Consider the following 26,595-nt stretch of genomic DNA (forward strand, 5'->3'; position numbering starts at 1 on the left):
TCATGTCCGGCCACCTGCACAGACACACAGGATACGTCACTGTTCACACAAATACACAAAAACACCATGGATGGAGCAAACACAATGGTGTTGGTAAACCAGCTTCCTCTAGCAGAAGGGCTAGTACATGTATACCATAGTCCTGTGGTAATTGGCTGGCTGAAGAACTTCACACCCAGCCAGCACAAACATGCCACACCTGTGGAGCTGTGCTGCTGGAAACCCATATAACAACAGATCCCAGCAGGACAACCTGACAATAGATGTGTGGATGCTTGAATCCCCTTCTGTCTGTAGGTGTGTGGATGCTTGAATCCCCTTCTGTCTGTAGGTGTGTGGACGTCCAAATCTCTTCCTTCCATAGCTGCGTAAATGTCTAGTCTGTTCTGTATGTATCCCTTCTGTCTGTAGGTGTGTTGACATCTGAATGTCGTGTGTAGTGTGAGCATGCGACATCTGTGTGTTGAGTACCTATGAGTTTATCTTTCATCTGTCTTGTTCTGTCCTCTTTCCAACTTTCCATCTAGGGACAGACTAGACCTTTAGGACAATTTTTCTGCTAGTAGGCACAATCCACTCCCCAAAAGTTGCAAGGGATAACTTTCCCTTTTATGTTTGTTGGTGTGGTCCATCTTGGATGGTTATGTTTTGGTGTGAACCCTTTTTCTTTGTTTGTTCGACAGGCCAGGTGGATAAGCCCTGCATAAATGTAACAGTGATTTATTGCAAAGAATAGGGCAGGCTGGAGATAAATTTATGCAGCAAAAAAGTGTGCCAAAAGCACTCCTAAAGTTCCATTCACCTATAATGTAATTTTTATAGATGCAATAAAATGTCATTGTTTATTACGAACCAGTAGTAATGAAAACACATGGCAGCAGTGAGGCAAAAAATATCATAGATAGGAGAGATAGAACCTTTTCCCCTAATAATTATACATAAGTAATGATTAGAGATGAGCGAACGCGTTCGTCCGAGCTTGATATTCGTGCGAATATTAGGGTGTTCGGGATGTTCGTTATTCGTAACGAACACCATGCGGTGTTCTGGTTAATTTAACTTTCTTCCCTGAGACGTTAGCGCTTTTTTTTGGCCAATATAAAGACAGGGAAGGCATTACAACTTCCCCCTGCAACGTTTAAGCCCTATACCACCCCCCTGCTGTGAGTGGCTGGGGAGATAAGGTGTCACCCGAGTATTGAAATCTGCCCCTCCCGCGGCTCGCTATGGATGCATTCTATATGCGCTCAATGGGGCCAGCGGCAGCAGCGCTGACCCCATTGAGAACATATAGAAGACAAATCCTTCTTCTCTGGCACAGCTGTAACAGCTGTAGCAGAGAAGAACGATGTTTGCCCATTGAATTCAATGGAGCGGCAATACAGCATGTTCCACTGAATGCAATGGGCTGCCGGCGATCGCAGGATGAATGGTCGGAAAGGGGTTAAATATATAACCCCTTTCCTGCAATTCATCCAGAAATGTGTTACACTAAAAATATATACCGGCGTATAAGGCGACCCCCCAACTGTCACCTTATACGCCGGTAATACAGTGGAGCAAAGAATAAAAATCATTACTTACGTTTTTAGATGATCTGCGGCGCTCCTGCAGGCTGTCACTCCCTCCTGGTCCACGGCAGAGTATTGCTTTCTCCACGAAAGACTTTAAATCCCTGCCTCCAGAAAGACACGTGCCTTCAGCCAATCACAGCCAATGACAATGATGTCATTGAATGGCTGTGATTGGCTGTGTTTCTGGAGGCGGGGATTTCAAGGCTTGAAATCCCCGCCTCCAGAAACACAGCCAATCACAGCCATTCAATGACATCATTGTCATTGGCTGTGATTGGCTGAAGGCACGTGTCTTTCTGGAGGCAGGGATTTAAAGCCTTTCATAGAGAAAGCTTGTCTGCCGTGGATTAGGAGGGAGTGACAGCCTGCAAGAGCGCCGCAGATCATCTAAAAACGTAAGTAATGATTTTTATTCTTTGCTCCACTGTATTACCGGCGTATAAGGTGACAGTTGGGGGGTCGTCTTATACGCCCCGTCGCCTTATACGCCGGTATATATTTTTAGTGTAACACATTTCTGGATGAATTGCAGGAAAGGGGTTATATATTTAACCCCTTTCCGACCATTCATCCTGCGATCGCCGGCAGCCCATTGCATTCAGTGGAACCTGCTGTATTGCCGCTCCATTGAATTCAATGGGCAAACATCGTTCTTCTCTGCTACAGCTGTTACAGCTGTGCCAGAGGAGGACGATCTTTATGCTGACAGTGGGGGGGGGGGGGCACTCTTGCCGCTATTGTGGCTTAATAGTGGGATCTGTGAACTTGAGATGCAGCCCACCATGTAGCCCCTCGCCTGCCCTATCCGTCACTGTGTCATTCCCATCACTTTCCTGAATTGCCCAGATTTTCACACATGAAAACCTTAGCGAGCATCGGCGAAATACAAAAATGTTCTGGTCGCCCATTGACTTCAATGGGGTTCGTTGTTCGAAACGAACCCTCGAGCATCACGGGAAGTTCGTTCCGAATAACGAACACCCGAACATTTTGGTGTTCGCTCATCTCTAGTAATGATCCAATTGAGTAGAAGAACTAGAACAAGTGGCTTGCAATCCACAGTGGAAGATCTGGGGACATTGCTATACTGCCTACCAGCAATTAAAAATAAAAACATTCACACTCCCTTCCCCAACATATAGCGTTACAGACATTTCTACTTATACAGAACTTCAAATCTCCTGTAGAGACATACTGTAGAGTTAAACAACATTCGAGCTGCCTGTAGCCATCACTAAAGCAAGCTAAGGAGCTTTTAACTATATGTGGATGCAGGAAATTTGGAGCTGTGGGACAAGCAGCATACAGTATTTCTCCTGTGATTATGTAACAATACTGTAACAGAAAGCAATTTCCATTAATTTATATGCTAAAGCAAGTTATATAGTTTGCATGACAAAAACTATTCTCTAAGTAATCTGAAGGTATTTAATAATCGGGGTTGATAAATAAGACAAATATTGCTCCTAATACACACTCCAATTCATATAAACTTGTTAAATATTTTTACAAGGTGACCAATCAACATAAGAGAAAAACATTTTCTTAAGTACAGAATAGAAAAATTGAAATGAAAGTACTGCATACCTTTGCAAACTGAGCATTTATCCATTTCGTGAATGTTTTTCTTTGAACATCTTCTCTTTCATCTGAAAACATGAAAATAATGCTGGACTTAGTTCAACCAAATTAGAAATGAAACGCAGCCTAAAAGTATGAACAGTTAAAAACCTTTCAAAGTTTTTTGGGAAAAAAGTGAACTTTCATCATATCAGCTATGGTTCCTTATTGGACCTTTTTTCATTTAGACAATACATTGTTTCAAAATATGCACATATGTACAAAGTTTGTTAGCAAATAGATCCCAATAATGTAGACAAAGGAAGAGCCTGAGCCTGTGATCAGAGATGGGATTGAATCCAGACTACTGTACAATTGGATGATATTAGACAGTAAAGCAATAACTTATGGGAAGTCCAAGAAAAAGTCTGCTACCATGATCATACTTTATCTAAATTATTTCCAGCTCTGTTATATTAATATCAAAATGTATAAGTTGGCAAATTTCAAAATTGCTAGTAAATTGTATCTACTATCTAAAGAGGACATAACTTACAATTCTATTTTTTAGAACAGGTCTATTCCTAGTATTTGCAATTAGCTTTTCTAGATTTTACAATAAGATATCTGTCCAAATGCAGGAATTGTTCTGACACTTAAAATCCCAGAAGCAGAGATTATAGAAGCAGTTTTCTTTTCTTGGAGTTGCTATGGTAGCTTTCAGTTAATAGGAAAATATATCTAATAGTGGTGATACAAAATATTTAAAGAGGCTTCAGTAAATTCCTTAATTAACATCAATTAAAGTAATATCACATAAATATTTCATCATAGTAATACAATACAAGTACTGGGTCCAAAAGCAAAAGTACAAACTTGCAGCACTCAGGTGAATATTGTATTATATCTAGAGATGAGCAAGCATACTCACTAAGGGCAATTACTCGAGCGAGTATTGTCCTTAGGGAGTACCTGCCCGCTCGGAAGAAAAGATTCGGGTGCCGGCGCGGGTGAGCGGTGAGTTGCGAGAGTGAGCAGGTGGGAGCGGGGGGGAGAGAGGGAGAGAGAGATCTCCCCTCCGTTCCCCCCTGCTCTCCCCCGCCTCTCCCCCCCCCCCCCCGCCGGCACCCGAATCTTTTCTTCCGAGCGGGCAGGTACTCGCTAAGGACAATGCTCGCCCGAGTAATTGTCCTTAGCGAGTATGCTCGATCGTCTCTAATTATATCCCAAACTTTTTAAACTAACCTCACACGAAGCCTCAAAGGCTATCATTAATGCTGATTACATGCTACTGGGCTGCTAGAACAGGGCCAGTTTTTTTCATATATTATAGGGCATGTGAGGAGTTGCTGTGAAAACTATTAGGGCAGCACATATAGGTAGGGTTGCTGTATTATATGGAGTACATTTTGGGACATTATTTTTTCCCAGTTTGATGTATCTTCATTCATACTCCTTTACCTAGGATTAAGCTGCTGTGATGCAGGTTATAGAGTACATATTGGGATATTACTATCGCCCTGTTTGATGTACCCCCATTTATACTCTTTTGTCTGTCACTTAGTTGCTGTGATTCAGATAGCACAGTGTATATCGCTGTGATCCATCTAGTACAGAACATATACGCAAGTGCTCTCTGTGGGTCATCTTGATGAATTGCCTGCCATCTAGGTCATTCTGATCAAGCTGTTAGGAGGTATTAGGAGTAATGGTTACGTGAGGGAATGCACACATAACAAACAGGCTCCAGATTGCCCAGACAAGCTACCAGTAGAGAATATAACTTGATCCATCAACATGCATGAGCAGATCCAACAGTTTTGTTGTCCACCATCCAGGCACAGGTGGCACATTCATTACAAATCCCTGTCTTTATCTGTGCAATTTCCAGGTGCTTAGCAGAAGAAAATTAGGTGGGTTGTTGTTAGCCGTTTAGTCGTTGGCGACCCTAAAGGCGAGCTCCCTCCATGTAATTCCGTTTTGCACTGCTTCTTTCAGTTGTGTGATATCATGCCAGTATCATCTTTCACAGGATCACGCCATTGTGTTCTTTGGCGGCCAGGTCATCTTTCTCCACTGATCTGTAAAAGCATTATAGATTTTTGTAGCACCTCTGCTCACATTACATGGACAAAATATGTGAGTCTAAGTCTGGTCATCTTGCCCTCCCGTTGTAAATTAGGTGTAACAGCACCCATTACATGTCCTGACATTAACACCCCAACGTTGTCACCTTCATTTACAGTGGTATTATGAAAGAGAAACCTGGACTGCCACATACTGCAATTGAATTGTATTGATGATTCCAAGTTCTGCTTGGGAACCAATGGCGGTTGCATTCAAGTATAGAGGCCACTTGGTAAGCACTTCAATCTTGCCTTTACTGTGGAGCAACACACTAGTGCAATTGCTGGTGGTATGATCTAAGAAACCTCAGCGTACAAAATTCGGTCATCCTAAGGCGGGCTCACACAAGCGTGTTGTAAAATGCTGAGTGTATCACGCAGCGTTTTACCGCTTTGTAAGCCAGCCTATCACCATGAATGGCAGCGAATTTTCATTGCGCATGATAGCATATTTCATGCACGCTGTCATGTACAGTAGACTTGTTTCTTTTTTTCATTTCCAATTCTGTAACTTAGATACATTGCACATAAACGATGCACATAAGCAATGTAGTTGCATATGTACAGCATTATATTATGAATGTGAGGTTTGGATTGGGGGGGGGGATTTAATCTGAGTGTGCTAGCAGAACGGAGGTCATTTGAGATTTTTTGTGAAGGCGGTTTCGGTCAAGCGTAGGGGCCGGAAGCCGGACTGTAGGGAGATTTGAGATGGGTCAGTAGTTGTCAGGGTTAGATGGGTCAAGGTTGACGTCTTTAGCAGAGGGGATATGATGGAGTGTTTGAATGAGGAAGGGGAAGATGTCTGAGGTTACGGAGAGGTTGAAGATGGTGGTGAGGTGGGTAATGATAGCCGGGGAGAGGGACAGCAAGAGGTCATAGGGGAGAGGGTTAATGGCACAGGTGGTGGGGCGAGCAGAGAAAATCAGTCTGGAGACTTCTTCCTCCATTGTTTGTTCAAGTGCAAATAGTGATTTAGTAATGAATGCAGTGCTGAAGGGACTGTGATCGTGGCTTGCTGTATATTGTGCAATGATTTCTTTTTGGATATTTTCAATTTTTTTCTTTGAAATGGGTGGCTAGCACTGAGATCCACTGGGGGCCTGTTCTTTAGGGTTGAGGAGAGAGTGGAAGATATCAAAAAGTTGCTTAGGGCTATGGAATAGTGAGGAGATAATGGAGGTTCAATAGACTTGTTTGGTATGGTTGAGGGCAAGATGGTAAGTTTTGAGCATAACTTTGCAGTGAATGAAGTCTGCAGGCTGTTTTGACTTTCTCTTTATCCGTTCAGCACACCAAGAGCACCATCAGATGAAGTGCGTTTGGGATGTGAGCAAAGGCTGCTGCAATCTTCAGTTGACAGCTCGGTTTACGGGGGGTGCTGCTTCGCCAAGGGTGCATCAAAGGGTGGTGCAGGAGGGTGTGGCAGCCAGATTGGGGCATGTGAGGAGAGAGATGGGGGACAGGGATGACTGTAAGTCATCGACGAACTGTTGGGTGTGGACCGTCTGGAGGTTCCTGTAGGTGCGATAGGTAGGAAGGTCTGGGGAGATGCTAGGGTGTTTGATGGAAACAGAGAGGAGGTTGAGGTCAGAGAGTGGGAGGAGGGAGTTAGTAAAGTGGGAAGCGGAGCAGAGGTGGAGGAAGATTAGGTCAGGGGGATTGCCATCTCTGTGAGTGCGGGAGTCTAAAAGTTGTGATAGGCTTGAAATTCGGCAGCAACATGTGTTGCCTCTCATGACAGGGCTTGCAACCATCATTTTCAGTAGGATAATTCTCACTCACACTCAGCAAAGTTTTCCCAGGAATGCCTCTGGCAGCTTGCCTCACTTTCTTAGCCTGCCAGTTTTGGAAGCCAGCAAGTGTGCAGGATCTAGAGGCCCAATTACAACATCTGTGGGTAAGTACTGCAGGACAGCATATGCAGCCTGTATGCCTCTATGCCCAACTGTATCTCATCATGTATGTAGGCTACAGACCTACAGGGTACCAGAGCCTCCTTTGAATTGTAGAGTTTTCTCAGCAAATTTATCGTTTCAGTTTAATATTGTAAACACTTACATATATCATTACACTCACTAACACATATAAAGTTTTATTTGATAGTTACAACTCCTTCTGTCCTTCTTGGTACATTATTTTTTGTCAGTGTTTTGTGAGTATATAGCTATAGATATATAAAGTTTATAGTGAATGGCTGCAGTGCTATACAGTTAATATAGCCTTACCGAGTCATGGCTCAGCGCCATTCATTAGGTGAGTAGCATACTAACGCAGCATGCATTAGAACTGCTAAATATATATTCAAATACATATTCTGACCGCCTGGGGATAAAATTGTAATTAAAAAAGCAAAATGATAATAATAATACAAATAATAATCATCAACTGAAGTAAAAACTATGGAGAAAAAGTCCCCTAAGAATCTCCACTAATTGAGTCTAAAGTGTGTCTAAAGCCCAAGCCAAGAATGTCTTACATTAGAATAAGCTGTAAATAACACTGGGCAGAAATACAGATTCTATTCATGTGCAGAAAATAGCAAAAATGGTCATGTCCTAAAATATACATGTCATTAGGCAGTTGAGTAGCAGCTATTTCCAATCTGAGTTGAAGGGATTCATTCACTTAACAAATAGAGGTCCTTTCATTATTTCCATAAGTTAAGTATGTCAAATTTGAAAAGTGGAAAATATAAGTTAAGAGCTAATATTCTTACCTATCATCAATAGTTTAGTAGCTTTTTGATAGCTCCTGAAAAGTAGCAAAATTTTGTATATTTCACTCTCAGGGCTCAGTCACTCGGGCGCATCGGAATCCGTACATCGGCGCCGATGAGCCTGTGTGACTGCAGGAAGGAGACGGACGTACCTGAAGACGGCCGTCTCTCTGCAGCGCCGGAGGAAAGAACATGTGACCGGCTTTATTGCCGGCCATGTGTTCTTTCAGCAGCGCTGGAGAGAGATGGCCGTCTTCAGGTACGTCCGTCTCCTTCCTGCAGTCACACAGGCGCATCGGCGCCGGTGTACGGATGCCGATGCGCCCGTGTGACTGAGCCCTCAGTTGCACTTTTTTCATTAAATAACATAATGTCCTTGTGTTTTCCTATAATGAATAAAAACATGCTTTCTATATTACCTAGGGCTCTTTCACAAGGGAAAAGGCGTTTTTACGATTTCTCTATGGTGCCATAAAATTGTGTGAAAGGACTTTTTTCTGCCAGGGTAATCAACGTTTTCTCACTGATTCACACGACCGTGAGCATGGTTTTTAGCAAAAAATATGTCGCACCTCGGAAAACCCTCGCTCAGTTTAAATCTTCTGACTTCTAATGCCTACATAGAGGCACATGTAAGCTTTTTTACAGTGTTAGCCGCTGCAAAAATGCCTCCCCCTCCCTTTTTTCCCCTGCTCCCATAGGAGTCTATGGGACCCGCTGGCATATATTGGCCGAAAGATAGTTCCAGAACTATCATTTTACCTAACGTATATGCGTCGGCACATATTTTAGTCGCGTATGTTCCATTTTTCAAGTTTTCACGCACCATATATTTGCCAATGTAAGCGGATGCATTGGAGACCAATGCTTCACATCGGTAGCGTATATACAACCGGGCGTGAAAACGTGCCATATATGTGCTCATGTGAATAAGCACTTACTCTGCAAGGACAGACTAGCCTTCGGCTCTACTAGGTAAAATCTCAGTAGGTCAGTTGGACACAGGGTTGTATTGTCCTTTTTATTATTTACAATTGATCTGCTCATACTGCACCAGGAAAAGCAAACGTGAGCTTACCCTTAAAATACTACCAGATTAGAAAAGATGGCGAGATATGTGAACATTTTATATAGTCAATAGAGATGAGCGAACGTGTTCTTCCGAGCTTGATATTCGTGCGAATATTAGGGTGTTCGGGATGTTCGTTATTCGTAACGAACACCATGCGGTGTTCTGGTTATTTTCACTTCCTTCCCTGAGACGTTAGCGCGCTTTTCTGGCCAATTGAAAGACAGGGAAGGCATTACAACTTCCCCCTGTGACGTTCAAGCCCTATACCACCCCCCTGCTGTGAGTGGCTGGGAAGATCAGGTGTCACCCGAACATAAAAGTCGGCCCCTCCCGCGGTTCGCCTCAGATGCGGTGTGAGTTAGATGAGGGACAGTGCTGTTTGTACCGGAGCTGCTGTAGGGAAAGAATTGGTAGTTAGTGTAGGCTTCAAGACCCCCCAAAGGTCCTTATTAGGGCCACTGATAGCTGTGTGTTGGCTGCTGTTAGCAGTGGCAAATTTTTTTTTCTCAAAATCGCCTCTGCAGACCGTTGCACCTGGCATTAGGGACAGAAGTGCTGCATAGGCAGGGAGAGTGTTAGGAGTGAGTGTAGCCTTCAAGAACCTCAACGGTCCTTTCTAGGGCCATATTTATCCGTGTGCAGTACTGTCCAGGCTGCTGTTAGCTGTGCTGCATTTTTTTTTGCTTCTCAAAATCGCCTCTGCAGACCATTGCACCCTCCATTGATACTGCAGGGAAAGAATTGTATAGGCAGGGCGACAACACAGTTGTTATTCATTGAATATACGCAGTGCTGCCTTTTGGTGCCAAAAAACTGAAAACAAATCTATTTGTCCAGCCTCTGTCCGTCCTAAGGGCTGTGGACACGTGTGAGCTGCGTGAACAACATTGCTAAATCAGACGCACCCAGCTACGCTTTACTGCTGGCTTCGCCATTTGCTTTCCTTAATTGGGAAAAAAATACCTGCTCTCCAAGAGTTATAATAACTCTGCTACCCTCACGTTCTGTGACACATAAGCAGGGACACAGCACAGTTATTAAACTTCTCATGTTCATTGAATATACGCAGTGCTGCCTTTTGGTGGAAAAAAACTGAAAACAAATCTATTTGTCCAGCCTCTGTCCGTCCTAAGGCCGGTGGACACGTGTGAGCTGCGTGAACAACATTGCTAAATCAGACGCACCCAGCTACGCTTTACTGCTGGCTTCGCCATTTGCTTTCCTTAATTGGGAAAAAAATACCTGCTCTCCAAGAGTTATAATAACTCTGCTACCCTCACGTTCTGTGACACATAAGCAGGGACACAGCACAGTTATTAAACTTCTCATGTTCATTGAATATACGCAGTGCTGCCTTTTGGTGGAAAAAAACTGAAAACAAATCTATTTGTCCAGCCTCTGTCCGTCCTAAGGGCGGTGGACACGTGTGAGCTGCGTGAACAACATTGCTAAATCAGACGCACCCAGCTACGCTTTACTGCTGGCTTCGCCATTTGCTTTCCTTAATTGGGAAAAAAATACCTGCTCTCCAAGAGTTATAATAACTCTGCTACCCTCACGTTCTGTGACACATAAGCAGGGACACAGCACAGTTATTAAACTTCTCATGTTCATTGAATATACGCAGTGCTGCCTTTTGGTGGAAAAAAACTGAAAACAAATCTATTTGTCCAGCCTCTGTCCGTCCTAAGGGCGGTGGACACGTGTGAGCTGCGTGAACAACATTGCTAAATCAGACGCACCCAGCTACGCTTTACTGCTGGCTTCGCCATTTGCTTTCCTTAATTGGGAAAAAAATACCTGCTCTCCAAGAGTTATAATAACTCTGCTACCCTCACGTTCTGTGACACATAAGCAGGGACACAGCACAGTTATTAAACTTCTCATGTTCATTGAATATACGCAGTGCTGCCTTTTGGTGGAAAAAAACTGAAAACAAATCTATTTGTCCAGCCTCTGTCCATCCTAAGGGCGGTGGACACGTGTGAGCTGCGTGAACAACATTGCTAAATCAGATGCACCCAGCTACGCTTTACTGCTGGCTTCGCCATTTGCTTTCCTTAATTGGGAAAAAAATACCTGCTCTCCAAGAGTTATAATAACTCTGCTACCTTCACGTTCTGTGACACATTAGCAGGGACACAGCACAGTTATTAAACTTAGATAATTCATTCACTAGAGGCAGTGGGGCCTTTCGTTTTCAAAAAAGGGAAAAAATTATATTTGGCCTGCAGTCTTGCGCCAATTTATTTCCTGCCTGTGAAATCAAATCACTGGTAATACAGCATGCTGAGGGGTAGGGGTAGGCCTAGAGGACGTGGACGCGGCCGAGGACGCGGAGGGCCAAGTCAGGGTGTGGGCACAGCCCGAGCTCCTGATCCCGGTGTGTCGCAGCCGACTGCTGCGCGATTAGGAGAGAGGCACGTTTCTGGCGTCCCCACATTCATCGCCCAATTAATGGGTCCACGCGGGAGACGGTTATTAGAAAATGAGCAGTGTGAGCAGGTCCTGTCCTGGATGGCAGAAAGTGCTTCGAGCAACCTATCGTCTACCCGCAGTTCTGCGCCGTCCACTGCTGCCAATCCGAATCCTCTGTCTGCTGCTCCTCCTTCCTCCCAGCCTCCTCACTCCACTACAATAACACCTGCTCAGGAGCGGGAACACTCCCAGGAACTGTTCTCGGGCCCCTGCTTAGATTGGGCAGCAGCGGTTCCTCTCCCACCAGAGGAGTTTATCGTCACTGATGCCCAACCATTCGAAAGTTCCCGGGGTCCGGGGGAAGAGGCTGGGGACTTCCGTCAACTGTCTCAACAACTTTCTGTGGGTGAGGAGGACGATGACGATCAGACACAGTTGTCTTGCAGTGAGGTAGTAGTAAGGGCAGTAAGTCCGAGGGAGCAGCGCACAGAGGATTCGGAGGAAGAGCAGCAGGACGATGAGGTGACTGACCCCACCTGGTGTGCAACGCTTACTCAGGAGGACAGGTCTTCAGAGGGGGAGTCAAGGGCATCAGCAGGGCAGGTTGCAAGAGGCAGTGCGGTGGCCAGGGGTAGAGGCAGGGCCAGACCGAATAATCCACCAAGTGTTTCCCAAAGCGCCCCCTCGCGCCATGCCACCCTGCAGAGGCCGAGGTGCTCTAAGGTCTGGCAGTTTTTCACAGAGACGCCTGACGACCGACGAACAGTGGTGTGCAACCTTTGTTGCGCAAAGCTCAGCCGGGGAGCCAACACCAACAGCCTCACCACCACCACCATGCGCAGACATATGATGGCCAAGCACCCCACAAGGTGGGACGAAGGCCGTTCACCGCCCCCGGTTTGCACCCCTGCCTCTCCCCCTGTGCCCCAACCTGCCACTGAGATGCAACCCCCCTCTCAGGACACAGGCACTACCGCCTCATGGCCTGCACCCACACCCTCATCTCCGCTGTCCTCGGCCCCATCCAGCAGTGTAGTTCAGCGCACCGTTCAGCCGTCGCTTGCGCAAGTGTTCGAGCGCAAGCGCAAGTACGCCGCCACGCACCCGCACGCTCAAACGTTAACCGTCCGCATAGCAAAATTCATCAGCCTTGAGATGCTGCCGTATAGGGTTGTGGAAACTGAGTCCTTCAAAAGTATCATGGAGGCGGCGGCCCCGCGCTACTCAGTTCCCAGTCGCCACTACTTTTCCCGATGTGCCGTCCCAGCCCTGCACGACCACGTCTCCCGCAACATTGTGCGCGCCCTCACCAACGCGGTTACTGCCACGGTCCACTTAACTACGGACACGTGGACAAGCACAGGCGGGCAGGGCCACTACATCTCCCTGACGGCACATTGGGTGAATTTAGTGGAGGCTGGGACAGAGTCAGAGCCTGGGACCGCTCACGTCCTACCCACCCCCAGAATTGCGGGCCCCAGCTCGGTGCTGGTATCTGCGGAGGTGTATGCTTCCTCCACTAAAGCACCCTCCTCCTCCTCCTCCTCTGTCTCGCAATCAAGATGTGTTAGCAGCAGCATGTCGCCAGCAGTCGGTGTCACGCGGTGTGGCAGCACAGCGGTGGGCAAGCGTCAGCAGGCCGTGCTGAAACTACTCAGCTTAGGCGATAAGAGGCACACGGCCCACGAACTGCTGCAGGGTCTGACACAGCAGACCGACCGCTGGCTTGCGCCGCTGAGCCTCCAACCGGGCATGGTCGTGTGTGACAACGGGCGTAACCTGGTGGCGGCTCTGCAGCTCGGCAGCCTCACGCACGTGCCATGCCTGGCCCACGTCTTTAATTTGGTGGTTCAGCGGTTTCTGAAAAGCTACCCACGCTTGTCAGACCTGCTCGTAAAGGCGCGCCGGCTCTGCGCACATTTCCGCAAGTCCCACACGGACGCTGCCACCCTGCGCACCCTGCAACATCACTTTAAGCTGCCAGTGCACCGACTGCTGTGCGACGTGCCCACACGGTGGAACTCTACGCTCCACATGTTGGCCAGGCTCTATGAACAACGTAGAGCTATAGTCGAATACCAACTCCAACATGGGCGGCGCAGTGGGAGTCAGCCTCCTCAATTCCTTTCAGAAGAGTGGGCCTGGTTGGCAGACATCTGCCATGTCCTTGGTAATTTTGAGGAGTCTACCCAGGTGGTGAGCGGCGATGCTACAATCATTAGCGTCACCATTCCTCTGCTATGCATCTTGAGAAATTCCCTGCAAACCATAAAGGCAGCTGCTTTGCGCTCGGAAACGGGGGCGGGGGAAGACAGTATGCCGCTGGATAGTCAGGGCACCCTCCTGTCTATTTCTCAGCGCGTACAGGAGGAGGAGGAGGAGCATGAGGAGGATGAGGAGGAGGGGGAAGAGACAGCTTGGCCCGCTGCTGACGGTACACCGGCTGATTGCCTGTCATCCTTTCAGCGTGTATGGCCTGAGGAGGAGGAGGAGGAGGATCCTGATAGTGATCTTCCTAGTGAAGACAGCCATGTGTTGCGTACAGGTACCCTGGCACACATGGCTGACTTCATGTTAGGATGCCTTTCTCGTGACCCTCGCGTTGCACGTATTCTGGCCTCGACGGATTACTGGGTGTACACACTGCTCGATCCACGGTATAAGGAGAACCTGCCCACTCTGATTCCCGAAGAGGAAAGGGGTTCGAGAGTGTTGCTATACCACAGGACCCTTGCGGACAAGCTGATGGTAAAATTCCCAGCCGACAGCGCTAGTGGCAGAAGGCGCAGTACCGAGGGCAAGGTAGCAGGGGATGTGCGTAGATCGAGCAGCATGTACATCCCAGGCAGTGCAACAGTCTTTAAGGGCCTGGCCAGCTTTATGGCTCCCCACCAAGACTGTGTCACCGCTCCCCAGTCACGGCTGAGTCGGCGGGAGCACTGTAAAAGGATGGTGAGGGAGTACGTAGCGGATCGCACGACCATCCTTGGTGACGCCTCTGCCCCCTACAACTACTGGGTGTCGAAGCTGGACACGTGGCCTGAACTAGCGCTGTATGCCCTGGAGGTGCTTGCTTGTCCTGCGGTTAGCGTCTTGTCGGAGAGGGTGTTTAGTGCGGCTGGGGGAATCATCACAGATAAGCGTAGCCGCTTGTCAACCGACAGTGCCGACAGGCTAACACTCATCAAGATGAACAAAGGCTGGATTTCGCCAGACTTCTGTTCTCCACCAGCGGACAGCAGCGATACGTAAGCAATACGTAGGCTGCACCCGCGGATGGAAGCTACCTTCTCTCTCACCATCCAAAACGGGGACATTTCTGCTTCATCAATCTGTGTCTAATATTCCTCCTCCTCCTCCTGCTCCTCCTCCTGAAACCTCACGTAATCACGCTGAACGGGCAATTTTTCTTAGGGCCACAAGGCTCACTCAAATAATTTTTCTGAACAATTTTTATAAGTTTCAATGCGCTTAAAAGCGTTGGAACTTTAACTTGAACCAATTTTTCGTTACACTGGGCTGCCTCCAGGCCTAGTTACCACTTAAGCCACATTAACCAAAGCGATTCACCTGCCATCTTGGTTGGGCATGGCCAATTTTTACTGAGGTACATTAGTACTGTTGGTACACCAATTTTTTGGGGCCCTCACCTACAGTGTAATCATAGTAATTTCTATGTTCTTCGCCTGCACTCATGGTACAGAAAGGTGTGTGGGGTTGGCCTACAGTTTAGCTACATAAATGTAACTTGTGCCTTGGCTATACTAAGGCTACTGAAATGGAACGAAGACTGCGCTCCCGCTATACTGCTGCTTCAGAATTGTTAATGGGGCCTGTCCTGAGTGCTACTATTGCTTACATGGAACGAAGACTGCGCTCCCGCTATACTGCTGCTTCAGAATTGTTAATGGGGCCTGTCCTGAGTGCTACTATTGCTTACATGGAACGAAGACTGCGCTCCCGCTATACTGCTGCTTCAGAATTGTTAATGGGGCCTGTCCTGAGTGCTACTATTGCTTACATGGAACGAAGACTGCGCTCCCGCTATACTGCTGCTTCAGAATTGTTAATGGGGCCTGTCCTGAGTGCTACTATTGCTTACATGGAACGAAGACTGCGCTCCCGCTATACTGCTGCTTCAGAATTGTTAATGGGGCCTGTCCTGAGTGCTACTATTGCTTACATGGAACGAAGACTGCGCTCCCGCTATACTGCTGCTTCAGAATTGTTAATGGGGCCTGTCTTTAGTGCTACTATTGCTGACATGGAACGGACACGTGGAGAGGACATGTAGTGCCTCAAAAACATCCCCCTCCTCCTCCAACAGGGAAAACATTGTTGGCAAATGCCTTTGCATTGGTTCGTCTGGTGGCAGTCCAAGAATTTCACCTTTACCGACACAACAAGAGAGCCCCCACACCATCCCCCCGCCACGGCCCACTTAATCCTGGCCACATTCCGAAAACCAACAAAATACAACCGTGCTACTAGGTCCGCAGTCACCACCACATTACCACCAACGCGGTTACTGTTAAGGTGCATATAACCACGGACACGTGGAGAGGACACGTAGTGCCTCAAAAACATCCCCCTCCTCCTCCAACAGGGAAAACATTGTTGGCAAATGCCTTTGCATTGGTTCGTCTGGTGGCAGTCCAAGAATTTCACCTTTACTGACACAACAAGAGAGCCCCCACACCATCCCCCCGCCACGGCCCACTTAATCCTGGCCACATTCCGAAAACCAACAAAATACAACCGTGCTACTAGGTCCGCAGTCACCACCACATTACCACCAACGCGGTTACTGTTAAGGTGCATATTACCAGTCTGACTGGGGCATGCAGACACCTTGACAGAATGAATAGTGTGTGGCACATAGCTTCCCCATTGCTATGCCCACGTGTGCAGCTCCTGATGGCGGTGGCACAGGATTCTATTTCTCATTGCTTCTGTACAGCATTGTGGGCTATCGCCCCGCCCCTATTAAAGAGGGTCGCTGCCTAGCCGTGCCAACCCTCTGCAGTGTGTGCCTGCGGTTCCTCCTCATGGCAGACGCACTTCTAAATAGACATGAGTGTGGCGTGGCATGAGGGCAGCTGAAGGCTGCGCAGGGACACTTTGGTGTGCGCTGTGGGGGGGAGGGGGGGGCGGTTGGGCAGCATGTAACCCAGGAGAAGTGGCAGTGGAGTGTCATCCAGGCAGTGATTGTGCTTTGTTGTAGCTAGTGTGGTGCTTAGCAAAGGTATGCCATGCTAATGAGGGCTTTTCAGAAGTAAAAGTTGTTGGGAAGGGGGGGGGGGGGGGCCCACTCTTGCCGGTATTGTGGCCTAATAGTGGGACCTGTGAACTTGAGATGCAGCCCAACATGTAGCCCCTCGCCTGCCCTATCCGTTTCTGTGTCATTCCCATCACTTTCTTGAATTGCCCAGATTTTCACACATGAAAACCTTAGCGAGCATCGGCGAAATACAAAAATGCTCTGGTCGCCCATTGACTTCAATGGGGTTCGTTGTTCGAAACGAACCCTCGAGCATCCCGGGAAGTTCGTTCCGAATAACGAACACCCGAACATTTTGGTGTTCGCTCATCTCTAATAGTCAACATTCGTATATTGTACAGAGACATCCAAATGAAAAAACACACAATTCAATGGGAGCCTATGAGTGATGTATGCCACTGTATGCCTATACTGTGGCATTGTTGGAGGTGTCCATTGGAGGTAAGCATAGAGAATTTCTTTCAATGTACAATATATCGTCAACATACACTGTTACCATAATGTGGCTGTCAGTGTGGACCTACCTACAACTTTTAGATTTATTCACTTTTAGATTTACTTTCAGAGTCACTTTACATACTTAGTACGCCCTAGCTAACATGCATGTGTTTTGCAGATGTCACAACCTTTTTGGCAGATATTTTGTATAAAGTATAGTGCTTGTAATATGTCTGAAAATTGCTTAAATATATGGTTTAGTTAATCTCATTTGTGTCACCTAAAACTGAAATAAAAATGTTTTCTTTGCTCTTTACTGTCACATCATAGACAGCAATGTGCCTATAAATAGCTTAATTACAGTGAAAACTATTAAACCTGATGTATGTTTATCTTGTGCTATTTACAACTTTCGTGACACAAATTGAAATTAGTTCCTTTTATGTGCATCACTTAATAGCTTCCAATGTTGGGATAACTATTTATCATATGAATTAATATTAAGATTACATAATGTGAAAAAAATCGAAGCAAATCAAAGACTTAGAATTTTGTATTCCATAATCTAGTGGAAAAGTACATTTTATGTCTACTCCTTCCACAAATTATAATAACATTTATCTAAATGGATTTCCTTTTTACATCTTCTTAAAAAAATGATAAGCAAAAGGATGGTGAATTATTTTAATATAAATTCTTTCATGCTTATTTTTCTTGAAATTCAATACATTAAATGAGATACCAGTAATATTTGGCATATTTTTTCTCCGATCATGAGTAATTGTTTTTTTTGTTTTTTTATTTTAAGTTTAAATAACAAAAGAATAACTTACTGTTAGTATTATTATTAATAATAATAATAATATAAATAATAGTAATAATAGTAAAAAAAAAAATATTAAATAATAGTATTAACATTTCACACTTCTTCAGTTAGGTTGACGATGAAAGTGATTATTTTCAATAATCCAAAAATAATATATATATGTCCCGCATATATCTATAACATTGCTTATTTAGGTTCTCACATAAACCTCAATAGTGGCAAAAAAGACTTTGCAGTTCTATTTAGTCTTCTGCCATTAGACACTTAAAGGGGTTGTCCGGCGAAACAAAGTTGGGGTATACACTTCTGTATGGCCATATTAATGCACTTTGTAATGTACATTGTGCATTAATTATGAGCCATACAGAAGTTATTCACTTACCTGTTCCGTTGCTAGCGTCCCCGTCTCCATGGTGCCGTCTAATCTTCAGCGTCTAATCACCCGATTAGATGCGCTTGCGCAGTCCGGTCTTCTCCTTTCTGAATGGGGCCGCTCGTGCCGGAGAGCGGCTCCTCGTAGCTCCGCCCCATCACGTGTGCCGATTCCAGCCAATCAGGAGGCTGGAATCGGCAATGGACCGCACAGAAGACCTGCGGTCCACCGAGGGTGAAGATCCCGGCGGCCATCTTCACAAGGTAAGTCAGAAGTCACCGGAGCGCGGAGATTCGGGTAAGTACTGGACGGTTTTTTTTTTTTTATGCCTGCATTGGGTTTGTCTTGCACCGAACGGGGGGGGCTATTGAAAAAAAAAAAAACCGTTTCGGCGCGGGACAACCCCTTTAAACATTTACTCTTGCAACATGAAAAGTTTAAAAAGACTTATTAAATTTTTTAATTCATGGTTTTGAATTTTGCCAGAATGCTACCAACCAGGCAACCTGAAGTAAATTTGGTGTATTAGTGTGGAGCATGAGAATTATAGGAAAGTACTAGGAAAAAAAGTTATTTCATTTCTGCCTACCTGTATTGCAGTGTATTATGACAGAAGCAGTGTGTAAAGGCTCAGTCAGACGAGTGAATCTTTCACGCATTATAGGCACCAGAAAATCGCACATCGCGTGTAGAAAAAAATCACGTGACCGGGTCCATTTGCATTCACATTTCCTGTCTATTGTAGGTGCAAATTTTTTCTGCTTCTAAAAAACGGACACGTGACCGCTTTAATTGGAAAGCATTGGTTGTAATAGATCCGTTTTGAAAACGCGCCTATACATGCTTGAAACATTTGCTCGTCTGACTGAGCCCTAATAAGTATACAGTACTATGATAGCAGCTATGAAGGCCTTCACAAGGTACCCCATGATTGCATCACAGACCGTGATTGTGTTACAGAGGGATCCCCATCCCTCTTTCAAACTACTTAGATGCTACTGTCAGCATTGACTGAGGAAACTGAAGTGTTGTAAAGACAGAATCTGAGTTAACTCCAATCTCAGCCACTTTAGGCAGGTGTAACATTATAGCATCCTCTGTATGGAGTGTGAGTTCCGCTCCTCAGCCAGATCTGTACACCTTTTCTGCATTATGGACATGATCTATTAAAACCAGTGTTACGTATGCTGATCTTAATTCCTTAAAGGGGTTGTCCCGCGGCAGCAAGTGGGTCTATACACTTCTGTATGGCCATATTAATGCACTTTGTAATGTACATTGTGCATTAATTATGAGCCATACAGAAGTTATCAAAAGTTTTATACTTACCTGCTCCGTTGCTGGCGTCCTCGTCTCCATGGTGCCGACTAATTTTCGGCCTCCGATGGCCAATTAGCCGCGCTTGCGCAGTCCGGGTCTTCTGCTGTCTTCAATGGGGCCGCTCGTGCAGAATGCCGGCTCCGTGTAGCTCCGCCCCGTCATGTGCCGATTCCAGCCAATCAGGAGGCTGGAATCGGCAATGGACCGCACAGAAGAGCTGCGGTCCACGGAGGGAGCAGACCCCGGCGGCCATCTTCAGCAGGTGAGTATGAAGACGCCGGACCGCCGGGATTCAGGTAAGCACTCTCCGGTTTGTTTTTTTAACCCCTGCATCGGGGTTGTCTCGCGCCGAACGGGGGGGGGGGGGGGTTAAAAAGAAAAAAACCCGTTTCGGCGCGGGACAACCCCTTTAACAGTCATATTAAAATTGGAAAAACCCTCCCGAAAATGTTACTTTTTTATTGTAGATTTTTAATTTATACCTCAACTAAAAATATTTGGCACATAATTCAGTCCATTTACGCCCCTTTATCACATAACTAATTTTAACTTTAAAAAATGATAAATAATTTTCCTTTTCCTGTTCCAATGGTCCTCACTTTTTTTTTCTTTTGTCCATGTAGTGGTATGAGATCTTATATTTTGCAGAAAGAGGTCTAGTATTTTAGAAACCAATTTCAGGTACATATAATGCATTGAAGTTTTTTTTTTTTTCTGGGAAGTAATTGTTTTTGGGAATTTCTATTTACAGCATTTACCATGTGGTGTAAATACAATGTTAACTTTAATGTATACGTTATTGCGATTATGGCAACATCAAATTTATATACAGTATGTTTTATTATATTTGACTACTTTTGCACAAAGTAAATGCTTCTTTTTTACAGAAAGACTTTTTGTTTGCAACGACATTCCAAGACATTAGCATTTTTATTTTCCCTTTGTTTTTTGCAGGCACATTCGTAGCTTTTATTGGTAATGATTTAAAGTAGGGTTTATACAACTTTTTGCTCACTTTTTATTCCTGTTTAGGTGAAACAAGATGAACAGAAAATGACTATTTTGGCATTTTATTTTTTATTGGAATTTAAAGTGCTGGATAAATAAGACAATATTTTCTAGTACAATGGCATATAGAGATACCAATTTTAAATAGGCTTTTTGTTTCTATTGTTTTTTATATTTAAAGCATTGCATAAGTGGAAATATAACTTTTTACCTTTTTTCTGTAAAAAATGTTTGTATGTCACAGTCAGCAGTTAACAGTGTAGAGTTGCTCAAGCTTCCCAATTGTGACAATCAAATAGCAAATATGTTTTCTATTTGAAAAGGGGGTTGATAACATGAACAAAAGTCCATATTACCCCTTTTCTGGGACAGGGGGAAGACAGGAGATCTTTCTTTATTGCCTGCTCATCCCTGCCTGTCCCCACTATGCTCTGCAGACAGACTGAAGTAACAGCTATAAATTCAGCATTTCTGACCCCACTTCATATGGCTGTAGCTCCGGTTCTATCAGTGCTATAAACAAAGTTTTGGTTTAATTTTAAAGACAATAATCTTAGTATCTTGGCTTTAAAGTTGCACCTAAAGTATGTCGGTAGCACTGATAGAACCAGAGCTAAAGCTGTTTGAAGTAGAATAAGTTATGTTCACCCATAACTGTAATTTGCTTTTCCAGTAGAATGAACCGAGGTCAAGGTAATCTGAAGGGGGAATTATATGCAGTCCCACAGTCAGACAATTTATCTAATAAATTATGAAGCACTTTCCTCTTAATATATCAGTCACATCTTAGGACACCTGTGTGGCTAAAACCAGACATCTATGTCAGCTATGGCCTGGCATAGATTTCAACTATAATTTACTCGTTTTCTGGAATAAATTAAAGTAAATATGATAGACCATGGTGGTAATTCACTTTTCAAAAAGTGGTGATGCTGGCATAAATATCAAAAAGTCATAATCTTTTTGTAATAAACATCTCTTAGACTAAATTTACAACTTTTTGACACTAGAATTCTACCACAACACTGTTAATTGAATCCCTCCTATCACTTTCATGTATGTCAAATGTCTTTAAGCAGTTAAAACTTGCAAAAGGGTAGACTTTAGGCTTAATGTCCACGGATAAATTGTAGTCAATGGAAGCCAACCGTCACACGATACTTCCGCATGCGCGCTGGCTCGCTGGACGAGACGGTCGCGGCAGATTCAAAGAGGTGAGTATGGGGTCTTTGTGGGGCACCGTGTCAGACTCCGCTGCGATATTCCGCTGGCGGAATCTGACACGGCCGTGGGCAGGAGGCCTTAGAGAAGTACTTTCTAAGTTAAATACCGTAACAGCTAAACCCGGTATGGTCACAGCTAAAGTTAGACACAAACTTGTCTTCTTATCTAATAGAAGAAAGGTACAGTTTTGGGAAACAGATAAGTATTGAACAAGCCACTGCATATAATACAGACTACTAGTTGATGTCCTGAATATGTAGGACACCAATGTGCAATTATGAATTGTATCTGAATTAGACATGAGCGAGTATACTCGGTAAGGCGATATACTCGAGAGAGCATCGCCTTTTTCGAGTACCTGCTGGCTCGTCCCTGGAGATTCGGGGGGGGGGGGGCACAGGATGAGCGGGGGGCTGCAGAGGGGATCGGGAGGGAGAGAAAGAGGGATCTCTCTCACTCTTCTACCCGCTCCCGCTCGCTGCCCCCGACCCCCGCAGCCCCCCCCAAATCTTCAGGGACGAGCCAGCAGGTACTCAAAAAAGGCAATGCTCTCTCAAGTATATCGCCTTACCGAGTATGCTCGCTCGTCTCTAATCTGCAAATAAGTTATATCTGGAAAATTTTGTTTTATGGTAAAGTTTTGTTGCTTTTTCTTGTGTGACTTTTGTATATTTATGCTGTGTTTTTCACCCAAAGGGGTTTATAAACTTATCTATCAACTTTTCCCATCTTCGCTAATTATAATGAGAAGTGCTGCTACTCATGGATCAATTTGACTAATTTAAAGCATACATTTCATTATGATTAACTATTCTGAGGTAGATCTGAATGCTACATACAGCAAATGATGTTCCAACCAAATGAGTTTTTCAGGGTCTAAAATTTAAATATGACGAATTTTGAGTAGATGTTTATTAAGCGATATATGAAGTACTACAAGACATATTCAAATCCAAAGCATGTTATAACTTCATTGGTGTAATGTGATCTAATATTTAGCAGATATTACCTTTAAAGATTGAAAAAGAAAAAAGAAAGTGGCAAGATAGCTAAATCATTATTGCTGAGAAGTCAAGAAAAGGGAAGCTTATTCATCAATCAAAAATAATCCATGAAATGTTAAAATCTCAGAGGACTGGATTCAGGAAATGTATTAGAATGTCTTATTATTAGATGTATATTCACTTGCTTACAAACGCATTACCTCAGTGATTTTTTTTTAGTTCACACATTTCTTTATTTGATAATTAACTAATTCATGTCAAATATAAAACTTTAGGGCAAAGTGATTTTTTACGTACGATGTTACCTAACTATAAATTAGGGCCTCCGTCACATGAGCATTTTTTCAGGCACGAATAGGCATACAAAAAGATCGCCCCTTGCTTGTGGAAAAGATCGTGTGAACGGGTGAATTCCAGTAGCCCGTTCACACAATTGGCGGTGTGTGGTGCTTGTTTTCCAGCTCCCATAGAAGTCTATGGAAAACATGCTCCAAAGACAGGTCATGTCCTATCTTTGTGTGCACCATGGACCTTAGATGCGAGTTGCATCCACATGTCCTATCCTTGGTAAGTGCGAGTATTTTGGGCATCTAAAAATCATTCATGTGAACTCCTCTATATTAACCCATTGGTTTTTTTAGAAGCGCTCTTTTCACGCGCCTATTCATGTGCGAAAAAAAGGTTGTGTGACCAAAGCCTTAAAGAGGAACTGTTTATTCTCCTTATAAGTCTACATCTACCTGGGTGAGTGCATTATCAGTCCAAGAAACTCTTAAACTTGTGATTTTGCCAATGATGTGTTTCATGAAAAAATACATCACATTGAAGACCATGCCATTTTCATGCTCAGTAGGAAGAAATCAAAATTGCATCACACTTGTATGAAATTAGTTTTTACATGCGAGTGCAATCCGATTTTTAAAACTTGCCTATTGGAAATTATCGCATAAAAATAGAAAATGCAATTTTTTCTATCTTGATGCATCACACATATAATTACACTCATTGCAAATAATAGGTTCAATTTCTGCGCAAATGTGATGTTTCTTGCAATGCACAAAACTCACACAATAATACCGAGCATTTAAAAATGGCCCACATGTGTTTTAGTAATTACTTGAATTTCCTATTAATAACAATTCTGTAGCATCTTGTGTCACTCCTCTCTTACGTGTTCATCCCGGAAGCATATGAATAAATTGATAACTAAACATCATCATTCACGTTGTCAAAGGGCCATATTCCTCCACACTCTGACACTGTCTAAACAGTGCAGACGGTGTCAGACATTGTAATGACACATGGTGTTTACAGGAGGTTGTCAATTTATTCATACTTTTCCAGAAGGAATAACAGAGGGATGGCACTACACTTAGTTTTACGAAAATGAATTTTTATTTCATGTGGAGTATGAGTCTTAACTAGAACAGACAAGTAAGGAAAGATAAATCAAGGAAATCCTTTCAAATATTGACAGTAATTATGACTACCCTTCACTGCACTCATGTTCTAAAACTAAACTTCCCTATATAAAGATTTAGTGTGTGTTTAATTGCTGGGCTTAACAGCCATTTTATTAGTCTCATTTCTATGAAATTTAGATGGGGACAATGTAGAAAGTAGCCACAGCAGTGATGCATGGGCAGTTTGGTGAGAGAACATAATCCCATGAATATTGCTATATAATTGGATGGCAAAAGTGATTATTAGATGCAGGGTAACTTAAAATTAAAAATGTAGACCTGAATGTTTGCACAACTTTGAGATTATCTGAGTATATGTGAACCAAATTGCAGTAAAAGCATATTTTCATAATAATTATCTTCATTTAAGCCCCGACTTCCAAAGCCTTTTTACATCTTATTGACCAACTAAATTTTCAGTTTTTTTTCGTTGTTGCATTCCTATAGCCATAACTTTAAAAAAAAATTTTTTATTAGGATAGCCATATAAAGGCTTGTTTTTGTGGGACAAATTGTATTTTTTAGTACTGTAAATATAATGTGTGGCATAACTTTTATATATATTTTTTTAGGTGGATCGAAGAAAAAAGTAATTCCAACATTGTTTTTAGTTTTCACTATTATGGCATTGAGCATACAGAATAAGTAATGTGATAGCATTATTCTTATTCTCTGCATCAGCACAATTAAGACAATACCATGTTTATACAGTTTTTTGGTTTTGCTATTTTTGTACATTAAAAACACCTTTTTTTAATGATTGTCTTTTGTGTTGCAAATTATTTCATCAATGGGGGTATGTGAAAGATAGTTTTTTTTTGTGGGATAGTCTATAGTCTTCATTTGTCCCATATTTGGAACATCCAACTAATAATGAGTGATTAGTAGAATAATAGGTTCTTGTCTGGATTGGGCAAATTTCATCAAAATTATCGTGAATCATGACGGCCTATTCAGACTACCATTGAAGTAAATGTGCGTAAAAATCGGGTTCACTAATTTGCCATCTAGAGGGTTGCCAATGCAGCTGAAGCTCCAAAATTGCATAGTGATACAGCCACACATCTGGGGAAACACTCTGCTACTCCCAAAAAGCTCCTTCTTTCTAGTATATCTTAAGCATGTTCAACGGATTTACAGTCTGGTGAGATTGTGGAGAATTCATTGCCGTTTTTCTCCAACCACTCTCTAGTGAAACAAGCTAAATGAGCATTGTCCTGATGAAAGATGGCACTGTGATTGGGAAAGACTTCCTGAGGGTAAGGGTGCAGATTGTCAGCTAGCAGGATCTAGCATTCGCCATTCATGGATTATGGTATCATGACCAATTGTCCTAGTCCATGCTATTAAAATGCTCCCCACACCATGACACTACCACCACCAGCCTGTTGAACCCAAAAAGTAAACTTATAGAGCTAGGAAGATCGATATGAATGCTGGGAAGTTCACCTGACTACAGTCACCAATCACCATATACAATACATTTCTTCTCGGTTAAATGTTTCTTCGCAGATGAAGTGAACTTGCTTTCTCAAATCTTAGATCAAAAAGTGTTGGAGCAACACTTGTACCTTAAATCAAGCTCATCACAGTTTAATTAAATCTGGATTACCAACATGGTTGGTGCAATCAGCCTTAAAGGGGTATTCTAAGTACAGAGTAACATTTTAAAATCTAATGTACATCATCATCATCAAATCATTTTGTAATAGGTTCATTATACCTGGTCTAGCTACTTTCCTAATTCTTTTATGTTTAGACACTTTTGGACACTTTTTTTAAACATGTCTGACAAACAAGCATGGGTTAGTGAAAATGGTGTGGTCTAAATGCAACATTGTTCTCCTCAAATTAGATCGAATGTTGGCACGATTTTCGGCATAAATGAAACAATTTAAAGTGGCGTAACGTTAGATTGGACAATCTAAACTAAAAGAATGAAGTGAAGAGTTTACAGACCCTTCCACGACAGACTACAAAAGATTCAACTATCAGTCTCTTAAACAGACACTAAAATATATCCCATTTACATAAATGGTCTACAAGATGCCTATGTGATATAAGGGAAACTCTGGAGAACTGTCCGTGGGACTGTCTTATGGTTACTCTGCTTTACTATCAGATCAATCCAGAGGAACTGTTCTGCTAATAGCAATACTCTAAAATTTAGAATAATACTCTTCTCTTAA

General features: G+C 43.7%; 1 protein-coding gene across 1 annotated transcript in view; it reads right to left on the minus strand.

Moving 5' to 3' along the window:
- DMD (dystrophin) overlaps nucleotides 1–26,595 on the minus strand; it is a 2,524,637-nt gene that overhangs the window by 2,117,379 nt on the left and 380,663 nt on the right. The window contains exon 2 of the mRNA XM_066577956.1: nucleotides 3,162–3,223. Within this exon, the coding sequence (XP_066434053.1) occupies nucleotides 3,162–3,223 (62 nt within the window). The remainder of the gene's footprint in view (nucleotides 1–3,161; nucleotides 3,224–26,595) is intronic.

The sequence above is a fragment of the Eleutherodactylus coqui genome, chromosome 1 (assembly GCF_035609145.1).
Source record: "Eleutherodactylus coqui strain aEleCoq1 chromosome 1, aEleCoq1.hap1, whole genome shotgun sequence".
NCBI classification, from domain to species: domain Eukaryota; kingdom Metazoa; phylum Chordata; class Amphibia; order Anura; family Eleutherodactylidae; genus Eleutherodactylus; species Eleutherodactylus coqui.